The sequence below is a fragment of the Lissotriton vulgaris genome, chromosome 1_1 (genome assembly GCF_964263255.1).
Source record: "Lissotriton vulgaris chromosome 1_1, aLisVul1.2, whole genome shotgun sequence".
NCBI classification, from domain to species: Eukaryota; Metazoa; Chordata; class Amphibia; order Caudata; family Salamandridae; genus Lissotriton; species Lissotriton vulgaris.
In genome coordinates, this window is record NC_141685.1 from 675,707,013 (window position 1) to 675,731,471 (window position 24,459).

Below are 24,459 nucleotides of genomic sequence, written 5' to 3' on the forward strand. Positions count from 1 at the left end.
GTCTATAGACGGTTGATTTATCAGCTCTTGGATACAGTACGTTACCGTATTCTAATTTTGAAATCACAAGAGCTTGAATCACCGTTCTCTGTACTGGGAGGGGAATTAACGATACAATCGTTTTTTTAACCACTTCAAGGCTGCACAGCAGGTAGATGTCTCCTTGGACACTTATTGTTTCACAGATAGAGATTCATCCACAATGAATCCCAAGTTCTTAACACTACTCACAGGCACAGGAAGAACTCGGAATAGGGGGGGGGGCTATGCTGCGGCCTCCAAAGCTCAGGTCTTTTGCCTAAGATCATGACTTCGGTTTTATCAATACTTAGTTTGAGCAGGTTATTCTGCATCCAGGGGGGGAATTGCTCAGTCCCAATACAAGTAGTTATGACCAACAAGCATTGTTTTCAAGAGATAATACAGTATGCAATGTGCAAAATGTGTACATTCTGAGAAAAAATATAATTTGCCAGTTTTTCTTGTGATGTGAAAAATAAGATCAAATTTGAATCCTTGGCTTGATTACTTCACTTCTTGTTGTTCTTGGGGCCTCATGATCTTTTCTACAATAGAAGTATATGAGTTGAATATAATTATGCACTTGTTCTTCATCAAACTGGTGTGCTCATTTACATATAGCTGAGAGTGGATATTAAATGTTCCAGGTCCGCACACTAGTATCTCATCCAGGCCAGGTTTTTGTTTCTTGTGCAGTTACTTGGAGTCCAATTTATCCCATTATGGATTCAGGACTTCAAGTACCAAAATGCAAAGGAACATCCTCAACTCGATAAGCTACTCACACGTATACATGGGAAAGTAGAACGTTCTGAAAATGCTTCTGCTTGTTACGAAATGTGAATACAATATACATGACATGCTTAAATATTGCTTTAGGGTTGGCAAGTTACATTATGGTACACCTGGGTCTGATACTCCTCAATATAATGCAAATCACACTGTCATCAGTATAGTTAACTTGCCTACTTAAAACGTTTGAAATGGATAATGGAGCATACGTACCAATATTCCTGATGCAACAGATGACTGATAAGTGAGCTTTGGTCCCACAACATTCGTCCAAAATATTGTCTTATTTGCCACAACTGTTGCCCTGGAACGAATTAAAAATATTTCTTTTTAATGTTTAAAAGATCCTCTTCATGGTTTTTGTACATGTAGCTTTTTCTGTACATTAGATTAATTAGATTAATTTTTTGAATGCACAAACACGCTTCAAATTCTTTCAAAACCCTATTACATATCAACTCAGACTCATAGTTTTACCAAATCCTATTTATAACAACCAATTTATATATTTCACTCCCCCAGCCTTTCTTCCCCATCCCTTCATCACAGCGCCCTTTGAAAAGACGTCAAGTGGCACCCTGATCGGACTTTATGCACAGGAGATCTTAGATCTTTGATCCTACTGAAGGTTCCCAGGCTTTCAGTTCTGCCTGTATAATACTAATTTACCTGGTCTATGCTTAGACACTGGAAGGAGGAGGTGATGAGGTCTGTTTTCAAGTGGGAGAGGTGAGTTTTGGTTGTTCCTTTTTTCCTTGTTATTTTTTTCAAACGATTGCAATACTTTTCCCCTTCCTCCTTCATTCCGACTAATTTGGTCCCCAACATTATATTAACTGATAGCCCGGACTTATTCTCTTGAAAATTCAGATCCCCTTACTCTACTGGGATGTCGTTCATGAGCTGTGATTGCATTACCTCTGTAGCTAAATGTATATGAAGACACAGGACAATTGCTTTTAAAACTAACATACATGATCCTCATCCATCTATAATAGAAGCAGGCATATTTAATAGTCCTAAAAGCTACATAAAGCCAGCATATGGTGCTCAGAGTCAATTAGAGTTACAAGCTCACAGTTCTATAAATGTTAAGAATTCAGTTGTTAACTATTTTGGGAAACATTTGGATAAAGTTGATCCTTATGTTATCTACACTGCATGAAACATCTTTGGTCATTTGACTCTTTTCAGCCGTCCCAACTAGTATCCACAATAAGTTTTATGGACGCAAATATAATATTTGAATGTCAATAAATCAATCAATCAATCAGGGGATTTATATAGCGAGCTACTCACCCGTGAGGGTCTCAAGGTGCTTGGGGGGTTGGGGAGCATCTGATGTTCACCTGGAGCTCGTTCCAGGTCTTTGCTGCGATGTATGGGAAGGCTCTTCCTCTGGTCTTGTTTCTGTGGATGCGGGGGACCTCTGCCAGGGCGAGGTCAGCAGAGCGCAGGTTTTCTTGGGTGCATGGAAGGAGACTCTCTTGTTAAGGTATTTGGGTCCGATAATGTGGAGGACTTTGTAGGCGGGGGTGAGGAGCTTGAAAGTGACTCTTTTCTCGATGGGGAGCCAGTGTAGGCCGCGTCGGTGTTGGGTCATGTGCTCCTGCCGTGGAGTTCCGAGTATGAGTCTGGCTGCGGCGTTCTGGATGGTTTGGAGTCTGTGTAGGAGAGTTTTGTAGATTCCAGCATAGAGGGAGTTGCCGTAGTCAAGTGTGCTGGTTATGAGTGCGTGCGTGACGGTCCTTTTGCAGTTAAAGGGGATCCATTTGAAGGTCTTACAGAGGATGTGGAGGCAGTTAAAACTGGGGGAGGCGACGGCATTGACCTGGCAGTTCATGCAGAGGGAGGAGTCGAGGATGAGGCCGAGGTTACGGGCGTGGGCAGTGGGGGTGGGAGGTGTCCCGAGGGCGATCGGCCACCAGGAGTTGTCCCAGGCGGTGGAGCAGGGTCCGAGGACTTCTCAGAGCTAAGCTTCAGACAGCTGTCCCTCATCCGGGCTGCTACATTCTTCATTCCTTCCTGGAAGCAGTGTCTGGTGTCTTCTGGATTCTTTGTGACGGAGAGGATGAGCTGAGTGTCGTCGGCATAGGATACGATGCTGAGTCCATGTTGTCTGACGATGATGGCGAGGGGGGCCATGTAGAAGAGCGTAGGGCTGAGAGATGATCCCCGTGGGACTCTGCAGAAGATGTGAGTGGGTTCTGAGAGGAAGGGAGGGAGTCTGATCCTCTGCGTCCGACTGGCAAGGGAGGATTGGATCCAGTCGAGGGCGGCTGAAGTGTGAAGTTTGACTGTGAGAGTGCGGTGTGAAACGGTGTCAAAAGCCGCGGAGAGGTCTAGTAGGATGAGGGCCGCCGTGTGTCCCTGGTCCAGTAGCATGCGGATATCATCAGTGGCGGCTAGGAGGGCGGTCTCGGTGCTGTGGTTTCTGGGGAATCCAGATTGGGAGGCGTCCAGGATGGAGTTATTTTCGACAAAGGGGTCGGCTGGGGGTTTACTAGTCTCTTGTTGACTTTGGCCGCGAAGGGGAGGAGAGAGATGGGTCAGTATTTTTTCAGGTCTGTGGGGTCTGCTGTGGGTTTCTTGAGGAGGGATTTTACCTCAGCCTTTTTCCAATCGTCTGGGCATATGCCGGATGTGAGGGAGGTGTTGATGGCTCAACCCAGTTCGGGTACGATGGCGGCGGTGGCTCTGTGGAATATGTGCTGTGGTCAGTGGTCTGTAGGTGCTCAAGAGTGGGTTTTCTTCATGGTTGTGGTGATGAGTTCGATGGAAGCGGGATCCAAAGAAGTGATGGTAGGCTTGTCGGTGATTATGGGTAGGGGGCTGGTGTCAGGGGCTGGTTCGCTGAAGTTGTCGTAGAGGTCTTTGATCTTATGATGAAAAATACAAATTTGATATAAAAAAATTAATCATAGGAAAAAAGTTCCAACGTTGGTCCCTTGTTCTGAAAGGATGAAGGCCAAATTCAGAGTTTCTCAGTACACTGTGTGCCAAATCAAAAGTCAGTGTAAGGGCTTGGAGAAAACATTAAATCTTCTATTTTTGTAGGCAAAAAGTTGTTTACCGTTGTAGGTGAAATATGGAATACCTCGTTTAGAAGATTAACCGCACAAAGATGTAAACTATCGCCTTCAGCATTGGTCGAATCAGCAATGTTTGTATCGGATGTTACCTGCATGCCTGTTCTTTCCGCTCGTACCTCAGCAGTTGCAATTTGCGTCTGTGAGATCCCAATGAATGCCGTCATCAGGATTGGTAGCCGCTGGGGACAACACAGAGCATGGGCCGTTACAGGGCCCAGCAGAGTATCCACATTCGTAAGCATCACTGATGGGAGTGTTAGACAACTGTCTAGCACGCATTCTTCACTCCAAAGCATGCAGGTTAGAACAGGTAAGATGCAATCTTACCAGATTGGTCTGAATGACAGAAACCATGTGGTATTTAATTCTCGTAGATGCAGGAAACCCAAAATTTGGACGATGCACTCACGACACTTCAATCCCAGCAGAGCTCTCTACATGGTGAATTGTGTGTCGGTGGTGATTTGGCTTGCCAGATTGTAGCAGTAAGAGCAAAAATAGGATCCCTGCAACAAGTGCTAAAAGGAGCGCCAGTCCGCCAAACACAGAGTGCACGAAGTTTGGAAATATTCTGACGACTGCTTGAAAAGGTGCTAACAGTCCTGAACGCACAGTCTTAATGACAGGAACAATACCTCTCGTATCAGACAAGTTTAAGATACGACCTAACATTTCTGAGAAATGTATAGGACAGTTTGTATTCAAAAGGGCATGTATCTCGGTAGCGGTCCTTGCGACTTGTAGATCATAGGTTTCTCTGGCCGAGGTCAGTGGCACTGTTTGTTGCAAAAGAATCGCTTTCATTCTGCTTAGAGTATCAATTTGTATAGAAGCGATGTTCAGTGAAGGCCATGAAGGCGACTCCCTGGCTGTCTTGGTTTGTGGAACCAATACTTGCATACAGCAAGTGACCCTGGATGTAACAGTCACTAGAAATGGGATACCTGGCAACATGCCACAGCAGCTGTGATCATTCAACATGAGGTAACTTCCATTTGAAAGTTTTCTAAACATTGGATTAATCACTGCAGCTGGTGAGCCTTGCAGGTGACAGGATAAGTTGGTAGTGGAAGCATCGCAGGCCCGTGTATATTAATACCCTGAAAAAGGAGAGAACCGCGTAGTGTGTTTTCACAGTTTGTACCGCTAAGAAACACCTCACACACCCCACTCCAACATCTGTGTGTGTATGGTAAATCCCAGGATGTGTTGATGTATTCTTTACCCAATCTTTCATATTTGCCTGCTGGTATGTGTTTTAGGCAATTCTGAAAATGGAAAATTGTAACAGGCAGAGTCATTTTACCATGTATGAGCCACTCAGTAGCTGGTTTCTCTGCCACTGTGAATGGTCATTTTTCCAGTTTTTCAATGCTCAGCACCATATAGTCTGCTCTCCTTTTTGCCAGTTTGATTTGTTTATCAGTATGATTGAATTCTGAAAACAGTGACTTAGTGTTGATTAAACGCCAAGGCACATAGCCTGCACGCAAGTTTTGTAGCGTCCAGCCTAATAGCATGATAGAACGTAACTGAGACTGACCATGTTGCAACATGACCAAGTCTTGTTTCATGATGTCCATGGCAGAAGACACAATGCTGTCCAATAAATATATCCTGGACGACGGAGTTGTTAACCCTTTGTCTACTACAGAGAGAGATTTCTCCAAGTTAATACGATCAATTTCTCGTATTCGTTATGCAGTCTCTGCTTGGGTGATATTCCATATTTTGTTATATGCAGCATAGACACCGGCATATATGAAACATTTTTGACGTGGTTTTATTGGTCCTAGCAAGAATTCCCTAAGGTCTGCGCCGCCATTAAGTAAAGATAAGTGTTATTTTACATCCTGTAGTGTAGCTTTCTGTAGCCAATCAAGGCATAGCTTCCCTAAACTGTATGTTGTTATTACCCCTGAATGCTGTCTTTGAACTTATCGTTGGTCTGGCCTATTGATAGTGAAACCCTGCGTTTTGTTCAGGAATCGAAATTGACAGTTGTTTGTGCCTATTGGCCAGAGGAACCATTTGTTCCAATCTGGATCTGATCTGTTGTGATGCAAAATATTATGTACGTCGACCTCCCCCCGTGTAGTGTTGTTACTTGCAGGTACTAGTACGGTCGGTGTGTTCATTGCTTTGATCTTGGCTAACCCAAGGCAAGACATTTGTTGGACAGTGTCATTCAAAAACATAATTTGCTCAGGGATGATACAGGCTCTAAACAAAGCTTCTACCCCCTGTACATGACAATCTTTTGTACCCTAAACAGTTTTTGTCTCAATGTTGTCTTTCCAGAAATCGAATCCCTGTCTAGACAGTTGGGCAATAAAGGCTGCAGAATAAATCTGTTTTGTATTGGTTAACATACTTTTCATTCCTGTTTTGTTCACATTTCTATAGTAAAATGTTTCTGCATTGGATACATTGAACCCTGAAAAATATGGAAACTTCATAGCAAATGTTTTTGAACTACCCTTTCTAGGTGTAGGACAATGTTCGCATTGGTTATACATACATACATTTCTAGGCATTGCAGATTTGTGCAACAACTGATGACCATAATGGTTTTAACAATACATTTGTTCATAGTCTGATGAACCCTCTAAATATTCATGATCTGTGAATACTGCCGACATTTCTAGATCAGACATCATGTTATTAACAGTCTCGAAGTCCCAATCATCAGAAATGGTACTAAAGGTAATAAAGTCACTTAATGAAACTTTAAATAAGTGTGGAGTCTTTAAAAGCTCAGACGGGCCAAAAATGTCATATTCTGTTTTGTTCCAAACTATACCATCCTGTATAGGAACGGCTCTGATGTTCACTGCTGCTAAGTCTCTTGTTTCACAATGAGATGATTTGTGTGGCCGGAGAAGTAAGTTCACTATTTTACTTGCTGTGTCCATTTGAATGTGTCTTCCATTTATCAGCATACCCAGACTTATTACCAGAGCTAACCAAAGTAGAAAGAAAAATATTCCCAAAACAATCCATAGTTCAATCCATGGTGAAACCAGATAAGTCTTTTTCAATAGATGAAAAAAGTCAGTTGCTTGTTCTTTGAAAGTTCTTTTTGCTGGCATCGTTTCAGCTTCGCTGGGATCCTCAGAACACATATCAAAGTTAATGAAATAGCCAGAGGCAGTTCTGTCAATGGTTGGAATTGCATCCTGAGTTGTTGAAATCACTGGAACCACTTGATCACTTGTTACTTCATTGTAGACAGGGGTATCAGGACGAACTGTTATTTGGGTCTCAAGAGGAACAAGTTCCATAGCTTTGTTGCTTAGTCCTTCATTTATCACTGCAGAATCTTCAAAGGTGATGAGTCTCTCAGTGTGAACGTCTTGGATTGTAGCTAGAGGAGTGTGTCTGCTACATTGGCGGAGTCCACGTGGCCTACTGTTAGAATCAGCCACAAAGTGTGGTTTGATCAGGTTAATGGACACAAATCTTTTTATACTTTTTACCAGCAAGGGGTGGCAGTAGTACTGTTCTTGATCCGTAGATTGCTAGGAGAGGTACTGGATGTCTGTAAGATGGCCCAAATTCCTTCTTGTCCGCGATCTTTTCTCTGACTAGATCTCCAAGCAACCAGCCATCCCAGCAAGACAGGCCTTGTTGGGACGGCTGGTTTTTCCCCAGTGGTGGTTGGCTTCAGGAACACGTTCCTTTCTTTCGATCTTAGTTCATTTAAGTCCTGTAAAACAGCCAAAAGATCTTTGATATCAAATTTCTTATTTTCCACCACTGTTCCATGACAATCAAGATCCGGAACCAACATTCTTGTCCCAAATAGGACCTCATATGTAGTGACACCCCCTAGAGAACTTCTTGGCTAATTGTTTAATGCATGTTGAACCCCATAAAAATGTTTGACCCACCCATCACCCAAACATAATACCCTAGCTGTTATAGACTGCTTTATGGAGAATGGAGGAGAATACAGCAATTCAACGCCCAAACTGGTCATGGCTTCTTTGTACGCTCGAGAGATAAACACAGGACCCCGGTCAGAGTGTAATGTGCCTATTGTGTATATGCCAATAAAGACTCACAAATATTTTGTAACAGTTTGAGTGTCAGATGAGCGCTGATGCCACATCCAAAGGAACCTTGAACACGAATCCACTGCGACCATGACATATTTGTAATTACCATCCCTTTGTAAGGGACCGCAGTGGTATAGGTAAACACACGCTAATGGTTTATCTGAGATTAACAGGGGCATCTGCTTAGGAAGTTTCACAGTAGAGACTTTCATCTTCTGACACATTTCACAATCCAAAACATAGTTCATGGTCTGTTTCCTAATACCTGGACACAAGTACCTCTGTTTTTATAACAATACTGTGGCGGAAACACCTGCATGAGCAGAGGCGAGCCCTTCATGTACTGCTAGGATTAGTCCTAATCTATGTTCCATGTTTGGAATTAACCTATGCCCCACTCCAGGGATTCGAGCAAACGGAACATTGTTTATATCAGTTACATAAGAGTATTTGAGTGGAAAACCTTTAGATAACGCTGCACCGCTGCCTTTGCTTGAAGCAGTGATGGCCAGTATTATTTCACTGTCTATTTTTGTTTTTGAACAGCTACGGAATCTGTTTGCACGGCCCCCTTCGCGGCTTCATCAGCCAATGAATTCCCTTCAACGTGAACGCCATCACGTTGATGACTCAGCGCATGTATCACGTGAGTGTTTTCTAGTCTGTTTCGCAACTGAACAACTTCTCCCCAAAGCGTTTTGTGCTTGATTGTGCCACCTTTTGCATCTTTGAAACCATTTTGAAGCCAATTCTGTAAATATTCATTATATGATTGAACACAGTAAAAGGAATCGCACACTATGAGTGTGGGAAATTTGCGATCCGTATTTTCAAGTGCCATTATGAATGCTTGTAGTTCAGCTCGCTAAGCTGTACACTTTCCTAGTGATTGCGTTTTTGTGACCATAGGTCTGAATTTGCCATCGCGCATACAACCTTTAACGATTGCGCATGCAGCACTAAAAGCTTGCTTAAACTCCGTAGCGGATTATGCAGATCATCAGTATAAATTATTCATTCATCCTGGTCAAGAGGTAGAATTTCAATAGGCAGAGGACATTCATGTTCTTATTGCAGGAATATGTATATTTTTATTTTTTATTTTATTTTCAGTCTTTGAGGAATTTATTGTTACCATTTTATAGGATTATCATTGGACAATTTACATGAAAATGACTGCAAAAATACAATTTGGCCTCAAGGAAATGTATTTCTTTGAATTATGGACTTTTTTTTTTTTTAATTTCTTTAAATTTATTTATTTATTAGCAGGATGGAAGGTATACAAAGCTGTACGCCTACAACCCTTCTCAGGCCGGCATCATTTACAAACTGTTCTGTAAAGTACATAACGAAAAGACAAATAGGGTACATGTTACATACGCAAATGAGTGCCACCGACAGTGGCCACCTAACCATCATATCTTCAGTGTCCGACATCATTGTATTTTAACTTTTTATTGTAACTTTACCGACCCCCCTCCTCCCTCAAAGAAGAAAACAACAACACTCCCACTCCTACCCCCCAATACTCCTACCGGTGCTCAGGCTACGTGGCCGTCCCGCGGACCTGTGTGATGTACCTAGCTCTGGAGTATGGTTTCCCAAACCTGCTCATGGAAATGCCCGGCCCCCGACCGCTTCTCAATGCTACCCCCCCTGATGGCGCCCCAGTCTGATCCCCTGTAGACGAGGGGATGTCCCCAAGGCCTCCCCCCATGCCTCAGATCCGAGCTTGGTCCTCCACCCCACCCCACCAGGCCTGCGCTGCCTATGGCTCTATATCGTCCAACTCTGACTGCCCGTCACTCGCCTGCGCCGGGGCCTCCTCCACCTGTTCCTTGGATGTCATATAGGTTTGGTACAGCCCCCAGAAGTTCTTGGGCCTACTCCTGGGTGGGAGCAGCTCGCCATACGCCTCTGATTGCGTATTGCAGAACAACATATCACTGGACCACCTTTTCATGGTTGGCAAGGGGCCCCTCATCCAGCACATTGCCACCACTCTTTTAGCCAGAAGCATGCCCATGTCTACCAGCCTGCGGACTGCCGCCGGCACCCCTTTCGAGAATCCAAGCAGGGCAAGACCGGGTCTAACTGCAGTTCTAAGTCAGCTATATTGCTCAATTCAGTGAAAATCAAGTGCCAGAATTTCTGTACTCCCGGGCAAGCCCAGGCCATATGCAGAAAGTCTGCCACTGGGGCATGACATCTCTCGCATTCGGGGGTTTCGCGTAGGCCATACCTGTGCAGCCTCTCCGGCGTATGGTAAACACGCTGCAAGTATTTAAAGTGTACCAGGCGGTGCCTTCCGTTAAGGGATATTCTCCTAGAGTTCGCACAGCAGTATGACCACATGCTATCGTCTATGTGTGTGTTTAAGTCGTTTTGCCAAGCTAAGCGTGCCTTGGTGTACCGCAGTGCAGTGTGATCGTGGCCCATTTTATAGAGTTTCGTTATGAGTTTTTGGGGTGCCGCCGTGTCAATAACATACGTCAGCTCCGGAACCTCCGGCGGCTCCTCCAGGTCCGGCCCCAACAGTTCCAGGAATGCGCTGCGGACCCTGTGGAATTGGACCTGCTGCAGCATCGTGGGTTGTATCCCTCCTCTTTTGATTTGCTCCCATGTCTGAACTCTCCCTTGTTCAAATAGGTCACCCATATTGTTAACTCCTAGCTGGCGAAGGGCACTGTAGACCCCAGTTTCCACTGAAGTGGGGAGCCATGTCGCCCAGTGTATTGGCATGTGTGGGGAATATAATAATACTTTATCCTGCATCCGCAGTAGTGAGTGCCATGCGTGGTTAGTGGTCATAATAGAGTCTAGTGTCCCTACTCTGCGATCCATAGGGCTGCATATCGTTGCCGGGAGAGGGGTAGGGTCTGCAAACAATCGTTCCAAGATCACGTGCGGGATATCAGTATTCCCGTGAATCCAGGTGTGGAGGTGCGTTGCCTGCGCAATTCTGTAGTACCTTCCCATATCAGGGGCGCCTAGACCCCCTTGCTCATATGGGAGCATCAGTACCTCCCACTTCACCCTGGGCTGTTTGCCGCCCCATGCCAGGCGGATAAGGAGTTTGGTTAATGTGCTAAAAAAGGCCTTGGACAACACTATCGGGATGTTATTAAATAGGAATAGGAAGCGCGGGAGCACCACCATTTTCATAAGTGCAATCCAACCCATTAGGGATAGTGGTAGTTTGCACCAAATCTCCACGTTGTCAGCTAGTTTGCTGTACGCAACTCCGTAGTTTTCCCTGACCATCACTTCGGGGTCAGTGTGGAGCACAATGCCCAGATACCGGACCGGTTCTGCAGACCACTGCAGGGGGTACTCCATCTCGAAGGGCTCCGTGACAGGGGTGAGCGGAAACGCCACTGATTTCGACCAATTCACTTTAAGCTCTGACAACGCACCAAAGTGCACCACTTCTCTGAGGACTGAGGATAAATTATTAACCGGGTCTCTGACATAAAGTAGTGTGTCATCAGCGTAGGTAGATATCCCAATCTTATACGTTGGTATTCTCTGATCGCACAGGCCAGTGGTTCTGCCACCAGTGCATACAGTGCATACAGCAGAGGCGAAAGAGGGCAACCCTGTCTAGTACCTCTACTGATGTCGAACGGCTCTGATACCCTATTGCCCAACCGGACCCTCGCTCTGGGGGGAGTAATATAGCGCACCCAGCAGTTGTAGGAACGGTTCTCCAAGGCCAAGTTTCCTAAGTACTTTCCTCATGAATGGCCACTCTACAGAATCAAATGCCTTCTCCATGTCCAGGAACACCGCTATCGCCTTGGTGTCCTGCCGTGTGTGCTGTATAATCCCCATCACCGTACGAATATTATAAGTGAGATTGCGGGCGGGAATAAATCCGGCCTGTTCTGGGGCTACCAGTTCTGGGGCAACCATCGCCAAGCACGCGGCCAGAACCTTGGCATAGAGTTTTGCATCAACATTTAACAGAGACAGTGGTCTGTATGAACCGCAGTTGGTGGGAGGTTTTCCTGGCTTAAGAACAGTGACCAGCATCGCCTCCCACATGTCCGATGAATTCCGACACTGACCCCCCATTGGTTGTACTGTCCACCTAGTCCTGTTCGTCGAGGTCGTTGCTGTGCTACGCCTCCTCAGCACTGGCGCTCGAACTGCTCCTTTGTTCTCTAGCCCACACCTTTAATGATTTCTGTAGTTCTTTAGGGTCCGTGAAGAAGTGAGAGTGCCCCTGTCTATTAATGCGAAGCTTCGCCGGGTACAACATGGCGTAGTCCAACCCAAGGTCCCTAAGCTGTTTTTTGTACGGGGCGAACTGCCTTCTCTCCTCTTGTACCTTTGCGGTACAGTGATATGTCCATGCCCTCGTGCTGTAGCTTCCCCTTCTCCCGCGCCGCTCTCAGTGCCGAGTCTCTGTCTCTGTAATTTAGCAGTTTCGCAATTATCGGCCTGGGGTTGGCCCCCGGGCGTGGGCGCGGGCCAAGCGTTCGATGTGCACGTTCAACTATAAACATCGGGGAGAATACGCCTTCCCCCAGGAGGGTGACAAGCAACTTTTCGACAAATAACTCCATCTTGCCAGTTTGCGTTGTTTCAGCCACACCTGTAATGCGAATGTTCGAGCGCCTCGAGCGCGCTTCCAAATCTTCGGATTTGTCCTGGATGACCTGGAGCAGTCTGCTAAATTGTCTGCGGTCTTTGTCCCATTCAGATTGCGCTTCCTCGGCCTCAGTTAATCGCCTCTCCGACATGTCCAACCTTTCCGCATGTTTGTCTATCCTCTCGGACATTCGGTCCATACAATATGAGAGTGCATCAATTTTGGAGCCGATCGCCGTCATACCTTCCTGCAGCCCTTTTTCCATGGTGGTCAGCATGTCTTTAATCTCCGCACACAGCGCGCCCCCCTGTTCGCCAGCACGCGTTGATGTCGCCTCCGCACGTGGCTCCGGCTCTTTATCTGCCGCCTCTGCTCAAACGATATTTTAGGCTGTGTCCTGTCCTCTTTGCCCATGATGGCATGCGGGGGCTGGGGATACCTGTCCCTCAAGATCTCCACAGGCGGTACCTATCCTGGGGCGCCGCAATCCGTCCGCACACCTCCCAAAGGTCGCAGAGACCTAATGCAGTGTAACACTCAACTCTCGGGGCCTCTTCTACATGTACTGGGTCACTTCGCTGGCAGGCGCCCCCCCGCCGGGGCCCGCAATCCGACAGCAGCACCCAAGGCCAAGGAGGGAGGGGGGGCAGAACGAACCACTCCCCCCGTGACCCTAACCGGACTCTACAACGTACACTCGCCCACCAGATGTAGATCCTGGGTTCTCTGCTCCACTCCCACAAAGCGACTCCCACGCCACGTGTCCAGTCAGGTCGCCGTTCAATCCCGGGGCGCCCGTCCTCCACTCCGCCTCGGGTCAGGTAGCTGGGGGGACACCTGTAGTCAGGACGTACCTCCGGGGCGCTCTCAGCCCAAAACCGCTTATCTGCACACCACCTTGCCCGCTCGTTGTCCCCCGGTCACCAGGGGGGGGGGCTCAGCCCCTCTCCGAGGCAAAGGTCCTCTCCAGTCGGGACTCCCGAGGTCGGTCCCCCGGGCCCCGTGCTCTGCCCTCCAGAAGCACCGGACCCACCGTCCACAGCCCGCGGCGACCACCTTCAGATGTGCACAGCGCCGGTATCAAGGCGCGGCTCCGGCGAGTCTCCCCCGCTCCACTGCGGTCCCGCGAGCACCAGTCCCACCTCCAGCCGCAGGCAGAGTGACGTACGGCGGGTCGCGACACAGGAGAGGCCGGGGATCGCGGCCCAGTCTGGCGTCAGGAGGGGCCACTTGTTACCGTCGGTGTGAGGAGGCTCCGCAAGCTGCAATCTTCGGCGGAGCGGCAGCGGATGTTCCGAATATGCCTCCCGGTGCCGTTACTGTCTGGCTAAGTCAGAAAGGGATCGATATCAGGATATTACTTGGGTGATGGCGAGGAGCCTCTCGCTTATGCGTCCGCCATTGACGCTGGCAAGCTCCGCCCCCCCACTATTGCAGGAATATTTGTGTTTTTAAATAAGGATCAAAAACGTATTCAAACGTATTCAGCAAGAGAATTAACCCATTGTCTCCATCTCGGATATAAAGCTTTTGCATTTGGAATGCTCGCTTTTGTAACTGCCTCTAAAGCTGGTACAGGAGTTATGACCATGATGCGTTTCCCCTGTGCTAAGGCTCTCTCTTTTGCTACAGTGGTTTGAACTGCTGTCAGGATTATTTCTCTAGAAGTGAATTTCATTTCTGATTGTCTGGTTTGGAGACAGGAAGCAAAGGATTGTTCATTGATGAGGTGCATGTTTCAATCACCCCTTGGTATTCAACTTGATCTAAAATCTCCCTGACTTGTTTTTTAGCTTCTTGCTTTACTGGGTACTGCCTTTGTTCAGTTGGTTGATTTTTTAACTGGATTTTATGGTGAGGTTAGTCCTCACCCTCTCCTACTTGATTTTTATATAATGCTGGGGCTTGGGCGACTGCCCATTTCCTGGCATAAGTATATCTTAAATTTACTAGAACATGGTTGGAGAAGGTTGGCATAATGATGTGTTCGCCATGTGAGCACTCCCTGACAAACTCTGGTGGCCAGTCCTGATCTGCTAGAAGTATATCATAACCCTTCGAAAGTCGCTCCCAAAAGAGTGCTTTCACTTTTCTCTGTATGTTTCCATCCATCCAGAGTGTTATTTTATATAACCTATGTCGCGAACTAACCCTGGATTCTGCAGTTTCAACTTCAATGTCTTTATTCAAGTCCACTGTCTCCAGAAGTCCCTTCAGGTTCTAGTGACCTATTGTTACTTCTGCTGCGCTGTCCAACATTGTCTGAGCCCATTCTCTGTTCCTGAGTTGTGTTCTCAGAATTCTCAGCATGTCTGATCCTAAGACCTGCTACCTTTTTCTTGGAAAATTGAGGTTTTGATTTGTGTTTCTGTACGTGTTGGTCGTCTTTGTACTTCACGCGTGCTTCTTTGTTGTCTGACCGTCTTCTTCTTTCGGCTGTCTGTGACGATATCTGAAAGGTACAAGAGTAATGTCTATCAGTATCTTGATACCTGTCAGGTCAAATTATCCCTGTTCCTAAGGTTGTACCTCCTTTCAGAGGGCTCCTTTTAAGGAGACCTACCTCGGGAATGAGAACGCTTCTCTTTGGAAGGTTGTTTGCTATGTTCCCACTTCTTCTTTGAAGATGTAGGAGTGTGTTTAACTGAGTCTTTTTTCGAACTCTCAGACACTTATGGTTTAACTGGTCTCCCACCCAAACTGTCTCTGCTTAATTCTTCATAGGATTTTTCAATTATTCTGGCTAGTGCTTGTTGTTATTCTGTTACATCAAATTTCCTTAATTTCTGGCGGATCGCCACTGATTCTGGTTCTCCTTTAATATTAGATCATATTATTGCTGAGACCTGGTCGAAAGTTTTCAGTAATTTCATACCCAAATTCAGAGCAGGCTCTGCCCCGTATTCATTTTGAATCTGTTTCAGGACATCAGGTATTACCGCCATAGACGAAACACCATGCGTTTTACTATAGATAGCAGCAAAGACTGTACCCCAAGAGGTGCAGTCTTCCAGATGTGGTGTGAACCCCATTGGCAAGCAGATCGTTAAGATTCTGTCGTTATCATAAGGGCTAGTATCAGGAAATACTGCTTCTATTTGATACATTTTTTGAGCTATCCAGAACGGAATTTACCAATGACTGTGTGTAAAGTCTGTGGAGTGGTTTTCAGTGTATTCCCCCGGTGAGAGGTTTGTTTTGGAATAACTGTTTGAGGTTGGACCGTGAGAGTCCGGATGACATATTGGACTAACTGTCTGTAGATTTTGATTAACTCTTTGAGTTGAGCAAGTAATTCTACGGCTGTCATGTCTTCGATTCAGGATGAGGTGTGTAACCTGCTAAACCTGCTAAAACAAGCCATGTTACTCCAGGTCTACCTAGTGGTCTGAGCCTGGTAATTGATTTAAATGTTTTAGGGCGCCTTTAAACCAGAGCTCATGCTCCTGGTATGTGAGTGGAATTTCAATAACCTCGAAGGTAATATATTCCTCTGGTGAATCATCTTCTTTGTAGAAGTGAAACATTCTAGTTACTGGATTTGATTCAGGGAATACTATCCATGAGTAGAATACCTCTGTCTGGTGAGATTAATGTGCCTCTATCACAAAAACTGATCTACCACCTCTTGGTGTTTGACCATGTCTTATACGTTTTAGAGTGATGTCTCTCCTTAAATTAATAGTAATGGTTATAGCATTCTCATCGGTTTCTTTAAAACCTGTAAAGTTAAAAGCTGGTACGGCGTTGTCGCCTGCAGCTCCACCGGTTTGGGTATTGTCTCTATCCGACATTGTTTAATCAAAAATGCAGAGCAAGTTTCAAGGTAACAAAGATAAGGTGCACAATATTTTGAAACACTGTATCCTTCAACTTTGAACAAACCGAACAGCTAATACATAGGATTTTTGTCCTACTCAGCTATGGTGGATATTATCCCTCACCCACTCAAGACGTCTTATGGAGTATTACGAGTAAAGGGTATCTGAAAAAAGCACAACTTAGTTACTTCAGTATCTAGCTTTAAATTAGTGCCTTACCAAACTGTTGGGCACCATGCAGTGTAGTTCCTATATCCCTGATAGGCTCTGCGCATTGGATAATATACACTGAAGTTTTGACATAGGGCTGAGGTCAGTATGTCTCTATTGAGTACATTAAACTTAATTACTTGTGTGTGCCAGATAACTCAGAGGTCACTAGAAACTTCTCGAATGAACAAGAAGGGATTAGACTCTGACAACCGCATAAACATGACAACTTTGTTTCCCCTTAGAATCGGAACAATCTCAGAATCGTGGAAACAATAGATAACCGTTTCACTCAATCAATCATGCATGCTTCGTTTCTACAGAGTTGCACAGAAATACAGAGACAGGCGTTTCAATAAAAGGGTTTATTGAACAGTCTTATTTCTCATGCAAGAGATATGAACTGCTACAATCGTAAGACAGAATGCGAAGTATAATATGTACAGCATTAGCAGTAAGATAAAATAATACTGCAAGAACATGGTGTGTATCTATGACATATATTCATAAAAATACATACATAAATAACACAGGCTAAAATACTCATCTGGTGCTTCTAAAATAATCCTACCCCAGTGTACCTAACCTAAGTCTAATACGAGGTATGAAGAAGGTGTTGTTTAGCTATAGTCTAGTTTAGCTAAAGTTTAGTTTTGCCAAGAGTTGCCAAATGTTTCTCTAGGTTCTAGTCGGCTCCATACCTTAGAATGAGAGAGGTTGGAATCTCTTTCTGGGACTCGATCTCTAACACCCCCTAAGGGCAGTCAGAAAACTGGAGCTGGATTCTCGGCGAGGAGGATGCGTCAGGCGGGGACTTGACTTCCCTCCGAACTTGCTGTGGCGAGCCGCATCGTGCAAATAGGCAGCCAAACCGTGATTTGCCATGGCAAGTGAAGGTATATTTAACCCTTAAAGGTCTTTAGGAATGTCAGTATTGATGTACAAGTCAGGCATAAGAACGTCATGAATTAACCCCTAAGGAAAAGATGTTCATGCATAATAAATGAGTTCTCGGAGAAATCAATATCCAAGCAAGGGGAAGCCCTATATGCTTAAGAGTCTGGTTTTCCAAGAACGGGTTGTGACGAAGATGAACGGATGTAGTTGACCATGCCTGTGTTTGGTTAGCATGAACAATGCCTAAATAAGGGCTGGATTTCTATGCCTAAATATGGGCAATGTGAATTGTACCTATATTAGGGCATACATCGGGAAATCTATATACGGTATCCAAATCGACACACAACACCCACTCCACTTTCGTATGAACGACATTACTATGGGCCATATGTATCAAGCCAAATTGACTTTGCAAACGCCGAAATTCGCAGAATTTCAGCGAATGCTATTTGGCCTAATGGTATGTATCAAGGAAATCTGCTTGCAAAATAAGGAATCGCAAAATTTGCGATTCCTTATTTTGCGATTGCATTTAAGGAATTGCAAATTTTGCGATTCCTTAAATGCAATGTAAGAAGCCAAAAAAATTCGCAAATTGGCCTTAAGGAATCACTCGGCACACAACTGTGGTGTTGAAGGTGAAATGGACGCAGTGGTGGTCCATCCAGGGTGGGGTGCGTGGTGTGGTTCTCTACCAACTTTCTTATGCCTTGGTTGCCTCGGAACAAAACTGCCTTGTCAAAGCTTTAGAGACAATTAATATTACACGATCAGAAACAGCAGAAAGTGGGCCTAAGATTCCTTTTGCTGTAGAAGATGCACAACACTCATTTCAGATTGTAACTCTGTATTTAATCAGTCATGTAATCAGCATCAATGTTCCCTTGATTATACGAATTCTGACAAATCCCTTTGAAAGGTACCCTAGCTCAAATTGTATAAATCTTTAACCTCTCGCCAAATCATTAACCAAACTCAAGCCAGCTCCATCTCTTCTTACTCGTTGTCCTCATTGACTGTCTGCTTGTCCTTGACCATGGACTGCTCTCCACTGCATTTTGCCTGCGTTCACCATATAAAAATAGCAGATAAATGCACACATACATACCTCACAGGAAGGCCACATTGACATCTGAAACAAAGTAAATAGTGGTGGTTTCAGATACAAAATCGATCCCTAAGTATATGGAAGTATTTCTACATCACCATCATATTAAAGGGATGTCAGGGTGGGACTGCTACACCAGAAGCTAGAAGACTGCAACCATCATATTACATTCAGTTGAGTCAGAACACTATGCTCTCATTTTGAAACTGTTAGTAAAACAAGTAGGTTTTCAAGATCGTATAATTTTCATTTTAGCAGGCTTTCTTAAGATTCTCTTAGCTGGTGACAATACCAAAACGAAAACATGCAAAGGTGTTACCCAAATGGACATCCATCAGACAGCAGCAGAGGTAAACTAACATGTACTGACCACAAGAACTTCGATGCTTGAATGCCACTCAAGGGTAGTGCTACTATTCACAAGAGAAATTAAACAACTAATTTGCCTGCTACACATGATGTGGGTTATAATGGATTTGATTCCATGTCAGAAGTGCCCAGCGAGGCTCTACATTCTCTAGTTTCTGTATCTGTATCCCCTGCTACAATTTGCATTTTCAGGTCGAGCATTCGGGATCTCTTGTATATACTTCAGTATATACTAATATTCTTTAGTATATACCTATATGTGTATGTACTTTGTGGGCTATGCAGATCAGCCCTAGGACTTGTCTGCTTCCGCGTAGGGACTTTTTTTCTGTTCAACTGCCTCTATTTAACTTTCTTGATAGAAAATGACCAGCAGAGGTCAGTCAAATACCAGAATTGCTTTCTGGTGAGACAGTTTATTTTTTTAATTTTACTGGCAACTGCCTCTATTTGACTTTCTTGTTAGAAAACGAGCAGCAGAGGTCAGTAAAATACCAGAATCATTTTAGCATTCTCTAGTTTTTAGTCTATAGAAATTGTCTTCCACGAGCACCTGTAGACAATGATATTTTTTTCAAATCTTGTATTTTCGGTGATATGACCACCGAAGCTTGATTTTATATTTAAAACAGCTTTGGACTACACCACTTCCAGCTGAAAGGCAATATTTCTCTCCATGTGTTCCCATACCTGGCGTGTCATGCAGTTTGGTGCTTACTTTCCCTCCATTTTAAAGAACAGTAGATGTTTCAACACTCATGCTAATGTGCTGCATAGCTAAATACATATTAGGTCCCAAAGGTGAGACGATTGCATTGCAAATGCTTGTTTAAGACGGTGTACAATTGCTTGTACAATCAACTATAAGGTATCCTGAAAGCTGAAATTTGAGATGCTAACCTCTATATCCGAACCATCTCCAGCCCCTCTGTCTCCCTACTACTTACAATACATGTTTCCGTTTCTATCAGAAATCCCATGCTTTACACTTAAACCCAATGGCACCACCTTATTCCCCAGTTGAGAAGTAGTGATTATCCCTGGTAAACACACTCTCCCAAATATACACAACCTTCTTTCAGTAATGTATCCATTGAATTAGAGCACTTTTGAACATTGATACTAGCATACGTGTTTTTATAAATCTTTTTCCGGGTGAATTATAAACTTTAAAATATATCAGCAATCACATATGTTGTTCATTTAAGCACATGGAATGTGAGAGCCATTCACACCCCAGCTCGACAGTGGTCCATATACTCGTACTTGCAGCGAAGGGCCACCAACATAGCACTGCTGCTGCAAGAGATGCACAGTAACCAGTTAGAGGCCTCGATGCTCCGCAGACGCTGGCGAGGGCAGGCGTCCAGCGCTAATTACTCCACTCAAGCCAGGGGTTCGCTAATATGGGTCAGGGCTGGCACCCCTTTTGTAGCAGAAGAAGTAAAGGCAGACCCAGATGGCCGATATGTCCTTGTGAAAGGTCGATTAAATGGACAGTCTAACATCATAGGCTCCATATATGCCCGAATACAGACCAGCCGGCCTTCCTACACCACCTCACGTGCATGCTTGCACCCTGGGAGGGGTCCCGTGGCTCCTGGGAGGGAACTTCAATTCAGTGCTCGACCCTCTTTTAGATCGCTCCTTCCCCTAGAACAAGGTTATTGTGAACCCTCACTCTTTGTTGTAATGTCAAAAGTCTGGAGGAAGTGTTTTCTTTTATAATGTGCCCAATGTCTGCAGCTGCTTGCTAATCTCTTTTAAAATGTATTAATTGTTTTTTTATGTTTACATTTCTTTATTATTTGTTTCAGAATAAACACGCAACATACGGGACAGCTCGAATAAAGAAAAAACATAGAACATGAAACGAAAACCCCCTCCCAAACACTCCCTGCCCCCGCCTCCTTTTGAGGCTAGGAGCTTTACAAGAGGAGCCCCTGGGCGCACTCCACTGTCATAGGTGTTCTGTCTCTAAGTAGCCTGTGTCCTTTGGTGCATCGTATCATCTGGTGGTGCAGGTTGAGGTGGATCAGTTAGGTGCAACAGTCTCAGATATCTCGGGCAAGTTAATTAATTGAACTCCGAGGTTAGCAGCGCCAAGAGGGTTTACAAAGATCCAGGAATGAGGCCCCTGGGTTGAAGAGTGAAAAGGAGATTCTCTCCATCCCGTGATTATGCCACAACCTATGGAGCCATCCATGATACGTAGACCAAGTAGTCGTTCCCCAGTGGGATGGAATATTTTTTAGGGCTGCCCTGAGTGCTAATGCTATCTGTCTACCCCTCTGTGTTCTGAGTGGAAAGGTAAGAGGATGGGGAAGACCAAAGAGAGTGTTAATAGGAAAGTGTGGTATCTGAGTGTCAAAGTGGGTATCAATCTCATCTAATACCTGCTTCCAATAGTTTGAGATTTTAGGGCATTCCCACAGCAGACGGTTCAGGGTACTCAGCGAGCCACACGCTCTCCAGCATTGGGGGCTTCATGTTGGGTAGTCTCTGTGGAGACACAGATGCGTGAGATACCAATATGTTGCTATTTTTGTTGCGGTCTCTATATTAGCAAAGCTGCATGCTGTGTGGCGGGCCCTAAAATAGATATCCGTTTATTCTTTCTGCGAAACCGTCCTGCTGAGTTCCCCTTCCCATCTCAGCTGTCTAGGGGATTTGTCTGTTCCAGGGTTGCATCCAAGGAACCTGTAAAGTTCCTTTATCAAACGCGAGTCTGTGTGTTTCGTCACTAACCGCTTTTCAAATGGCGTAAGGTTCCTCTCTACGCCCCCACGTACCTCCGGTTGCATAACCCAGGGTCTGATCTGATGATATTGGAAGCATTCAGTCTCTGTAAAATTCTGTTGTGTGCAAAAATCAGTGAAAGACAAGGGCCCCGCCACGTCGAAGAAGTGACCTATGGACCGGCAATCCTCTTTTGTCCATTGTGCAATTGCCGTCACATTGAGTCCTGGTGTGAAATCAGGATTTTGGACCATAGGCATGATTGGAGGCGGGAATGTAGTGAGGCCTCAAAAGTGGCAACCCTGCCCCAAGCTGATGGTCAGGGCCGGTCCTAGGCATGGGCGGCATGGGTAGCTGCCCAGGGCCTCGCACTCAGGGGGCCCCGCCGCCGGCCCGGCACAGACAGTAAGGAAGGCAGGGAACTAGTCCATTACTGCACACGAACGCACCCCACCACCTAGCTTACTGGTGGTGGTGACGGGCGGCAGGCCTTGCTTTAATGATGTGGGTGACAGTGGGTCCCAGGGCCGTCAATCTGGTAGCGCGCGAAAGCGCTACCAATGACGGCCCTGGACATGATTTTGGCCAGCCCCCGCTCTGCAGTGTGACGCAGCATGCACGCCATATGTGAGGAGCAGGGTGGAGTCGGGAGTCATATGGGAATTAGGCAAAAATGTCAAATGTACCTATTAATGATGCCTAAAAATGACAAATTATATACTCACTCTTCCTCGTTTTTATTATATATTTTTCACAACTTTACTTCAGTTTCAATTTCATTGTGCTACTTTCCCAATCAGGCTTTCTTTGCTTGTCCTGTGATATGTACTTTAGAGGCCTTTTAGGCACTGTTTCGGATTATTTGGGATTTTCAACTACACTGACATGTTTGCAGCAGATATTAGGTTTTTTAGGCTTTTTTTGCTGCATAGGAAAAGAGGTCACTGCATTGGTATTTTTCTCTGTTTTATGACTGAGTGCTGGTACAGAAATCTCAATTCCCACATGGCAATGTGCAGAGTGTGCTGTGCTAACTAGACACTGTGGGATTCAGCAGCCCAGCTGTTCTGCGAATATCCTTTGTAAATCAGACTATATAGGCCAGTTTTGTTTTGGCAAATTAAATATCACTGTCAGGTCTTTCTGTGATTGTCCTGCGAAGTCACTTTCTGTGATGTCACTTCTTGCGACCCAATATGCAATTAGAGGGGCCTCACATCTTCCATTTCGCCCAGGGCCTCAGAAGGCCTAGGACCGGCCCTGCTGATGGTGTCGCATATGTAACTTTGATAAGTATAGGTGTGAGGCCTGGCTGCTTTTGTGAGAAAGGGAATGCCCCATAGGGGTTGTCTAGCTAAAGCTCTGTCCATGAATTAGCCAGTGCTTCTCAGATTCTGGACGTGACCACTCCACAAGGGGTCTCAGCTGCACCGCCCAATAATAATCTTGAAAGTTTGGGATTTCTAAACCACCCTATGGCACAGATCTCTATGTAGTCTGGGATGTTGGTCTCGCCAAATAAAGCGCTCCAGATCCCGCTGCGACGAGTGCAGCACTCCTGGAGGGGAAGCTATCGGAAGAGTCTGTAATAGAAATATTATCTTAGGTTGTATTGTCAGTGAAGTGGTGCGGTGTATGCTGGCTGTAAGTTGTAGGGGATAGTTTCTCGAGCCCACTGAAGGGAGTGAGCACACCTAAGTGCCTCCATTGTGCCTGGGGTAAGGGTTAGATTGAGCGCTTGTGACTTATGGGCATTGACTTTAAATGGCGATGCTTGTGTAAAGCGTTCTAGCTCGGTCATCAGGGCTGGCAGGGAATCTTAAGGCCTTTTCCAAGGTGGCGACTACATCATCACCATATAGGCAAATTTTATGTTCATCCCCTGAACCTCACCCCAGATATTAAAGGATCATCACACACTCTTTGGGCCATAGGCTCGATATAGAGGAATAGAGAAAGAGTGATTAGAGTGGGCCCTGTCTTGTTCCTTGCTGGATAGGGAAGGCCATTCACCCAGAGGCAGTAGGATTGGTGTAACTCCCTAGTACCCATTTGATAAATATGACCCATGGTTGGTTTAAGCTAGGGCCAGCGCACCCTATCAAACGCCTTCTCAGCATCCAAAGAGAGAATCATGCGTTTGGCTCAACGCGTTCAGATTTGTCTATAATGTGTAGGAGACGCTTGGTATTGTTGTAGCACTGGCGGCCTGGAAAAAAACGAATAGGGGTATCTGGCATGTTGTTTATTTCCAGATAATCCACTACAGCCTTAGTGATCCGCTGGACTTCTGTGGAACGCTCGAGCATCGTTTCTTTGAGTCGCCAGAAGCAGCGAGCACATCAAGGACCAGGAAGGGTCAGTGACATGCACACTGCCGAGTGATCTGTCAAGATGCAGGGGAGTATCTTGACCTGTTGTGTCTGTTGAGTCACAGTATTGGTAGTTAATATGCAGCCGATTCTAGCATAGGGTGCGAATAGAAAGTGTACTCCCTAGCCGTCAGGTGGTGGGACCTCCATAAGTCCGTCAGTCCTGTCTCAGTCAGGAGCCGCTTTCCCTTCATAGTGAGAGCCCCAGTCTGTCCGTGACACTGTCATGATCAGTTCAAGTCATTATCGAAAGCTAGATTAAGATCTCCCCCTATCCGGGGATTTGGATCTGTCCATCACGGCCTCCTAGAGGAAGCCTTCTTGTCCATAGTCTGGAGCTTATACTGTGCCGACAGTGAAGGTATGCAGGCCTA

General features: G+C 45.4%; 1 protein-coding gene across 1 annotated transcript in view; it reads right to left on the reverse strand.

Annotated features, from left to right (window-relative positions):
• The window catches only part of LOC147747646 (ferric reductase 1-like), a 264,051-nt gene that overhangs the window by 34,899 nt on the left and 204,693 nt on the right, over positions 1-24,459 (reverse strand). Inside the window, exon 5 of the mRNA XM_086936342.1 lies at positions 1,027-1,117. Within this exon, the coding sequence (XP_086792468.1) occupies positions 1,027-1,117 (91 nt within the window). The remainder of the gene's footprint in view (positions 1-1,026; positions 1,118-24,459) is intronic.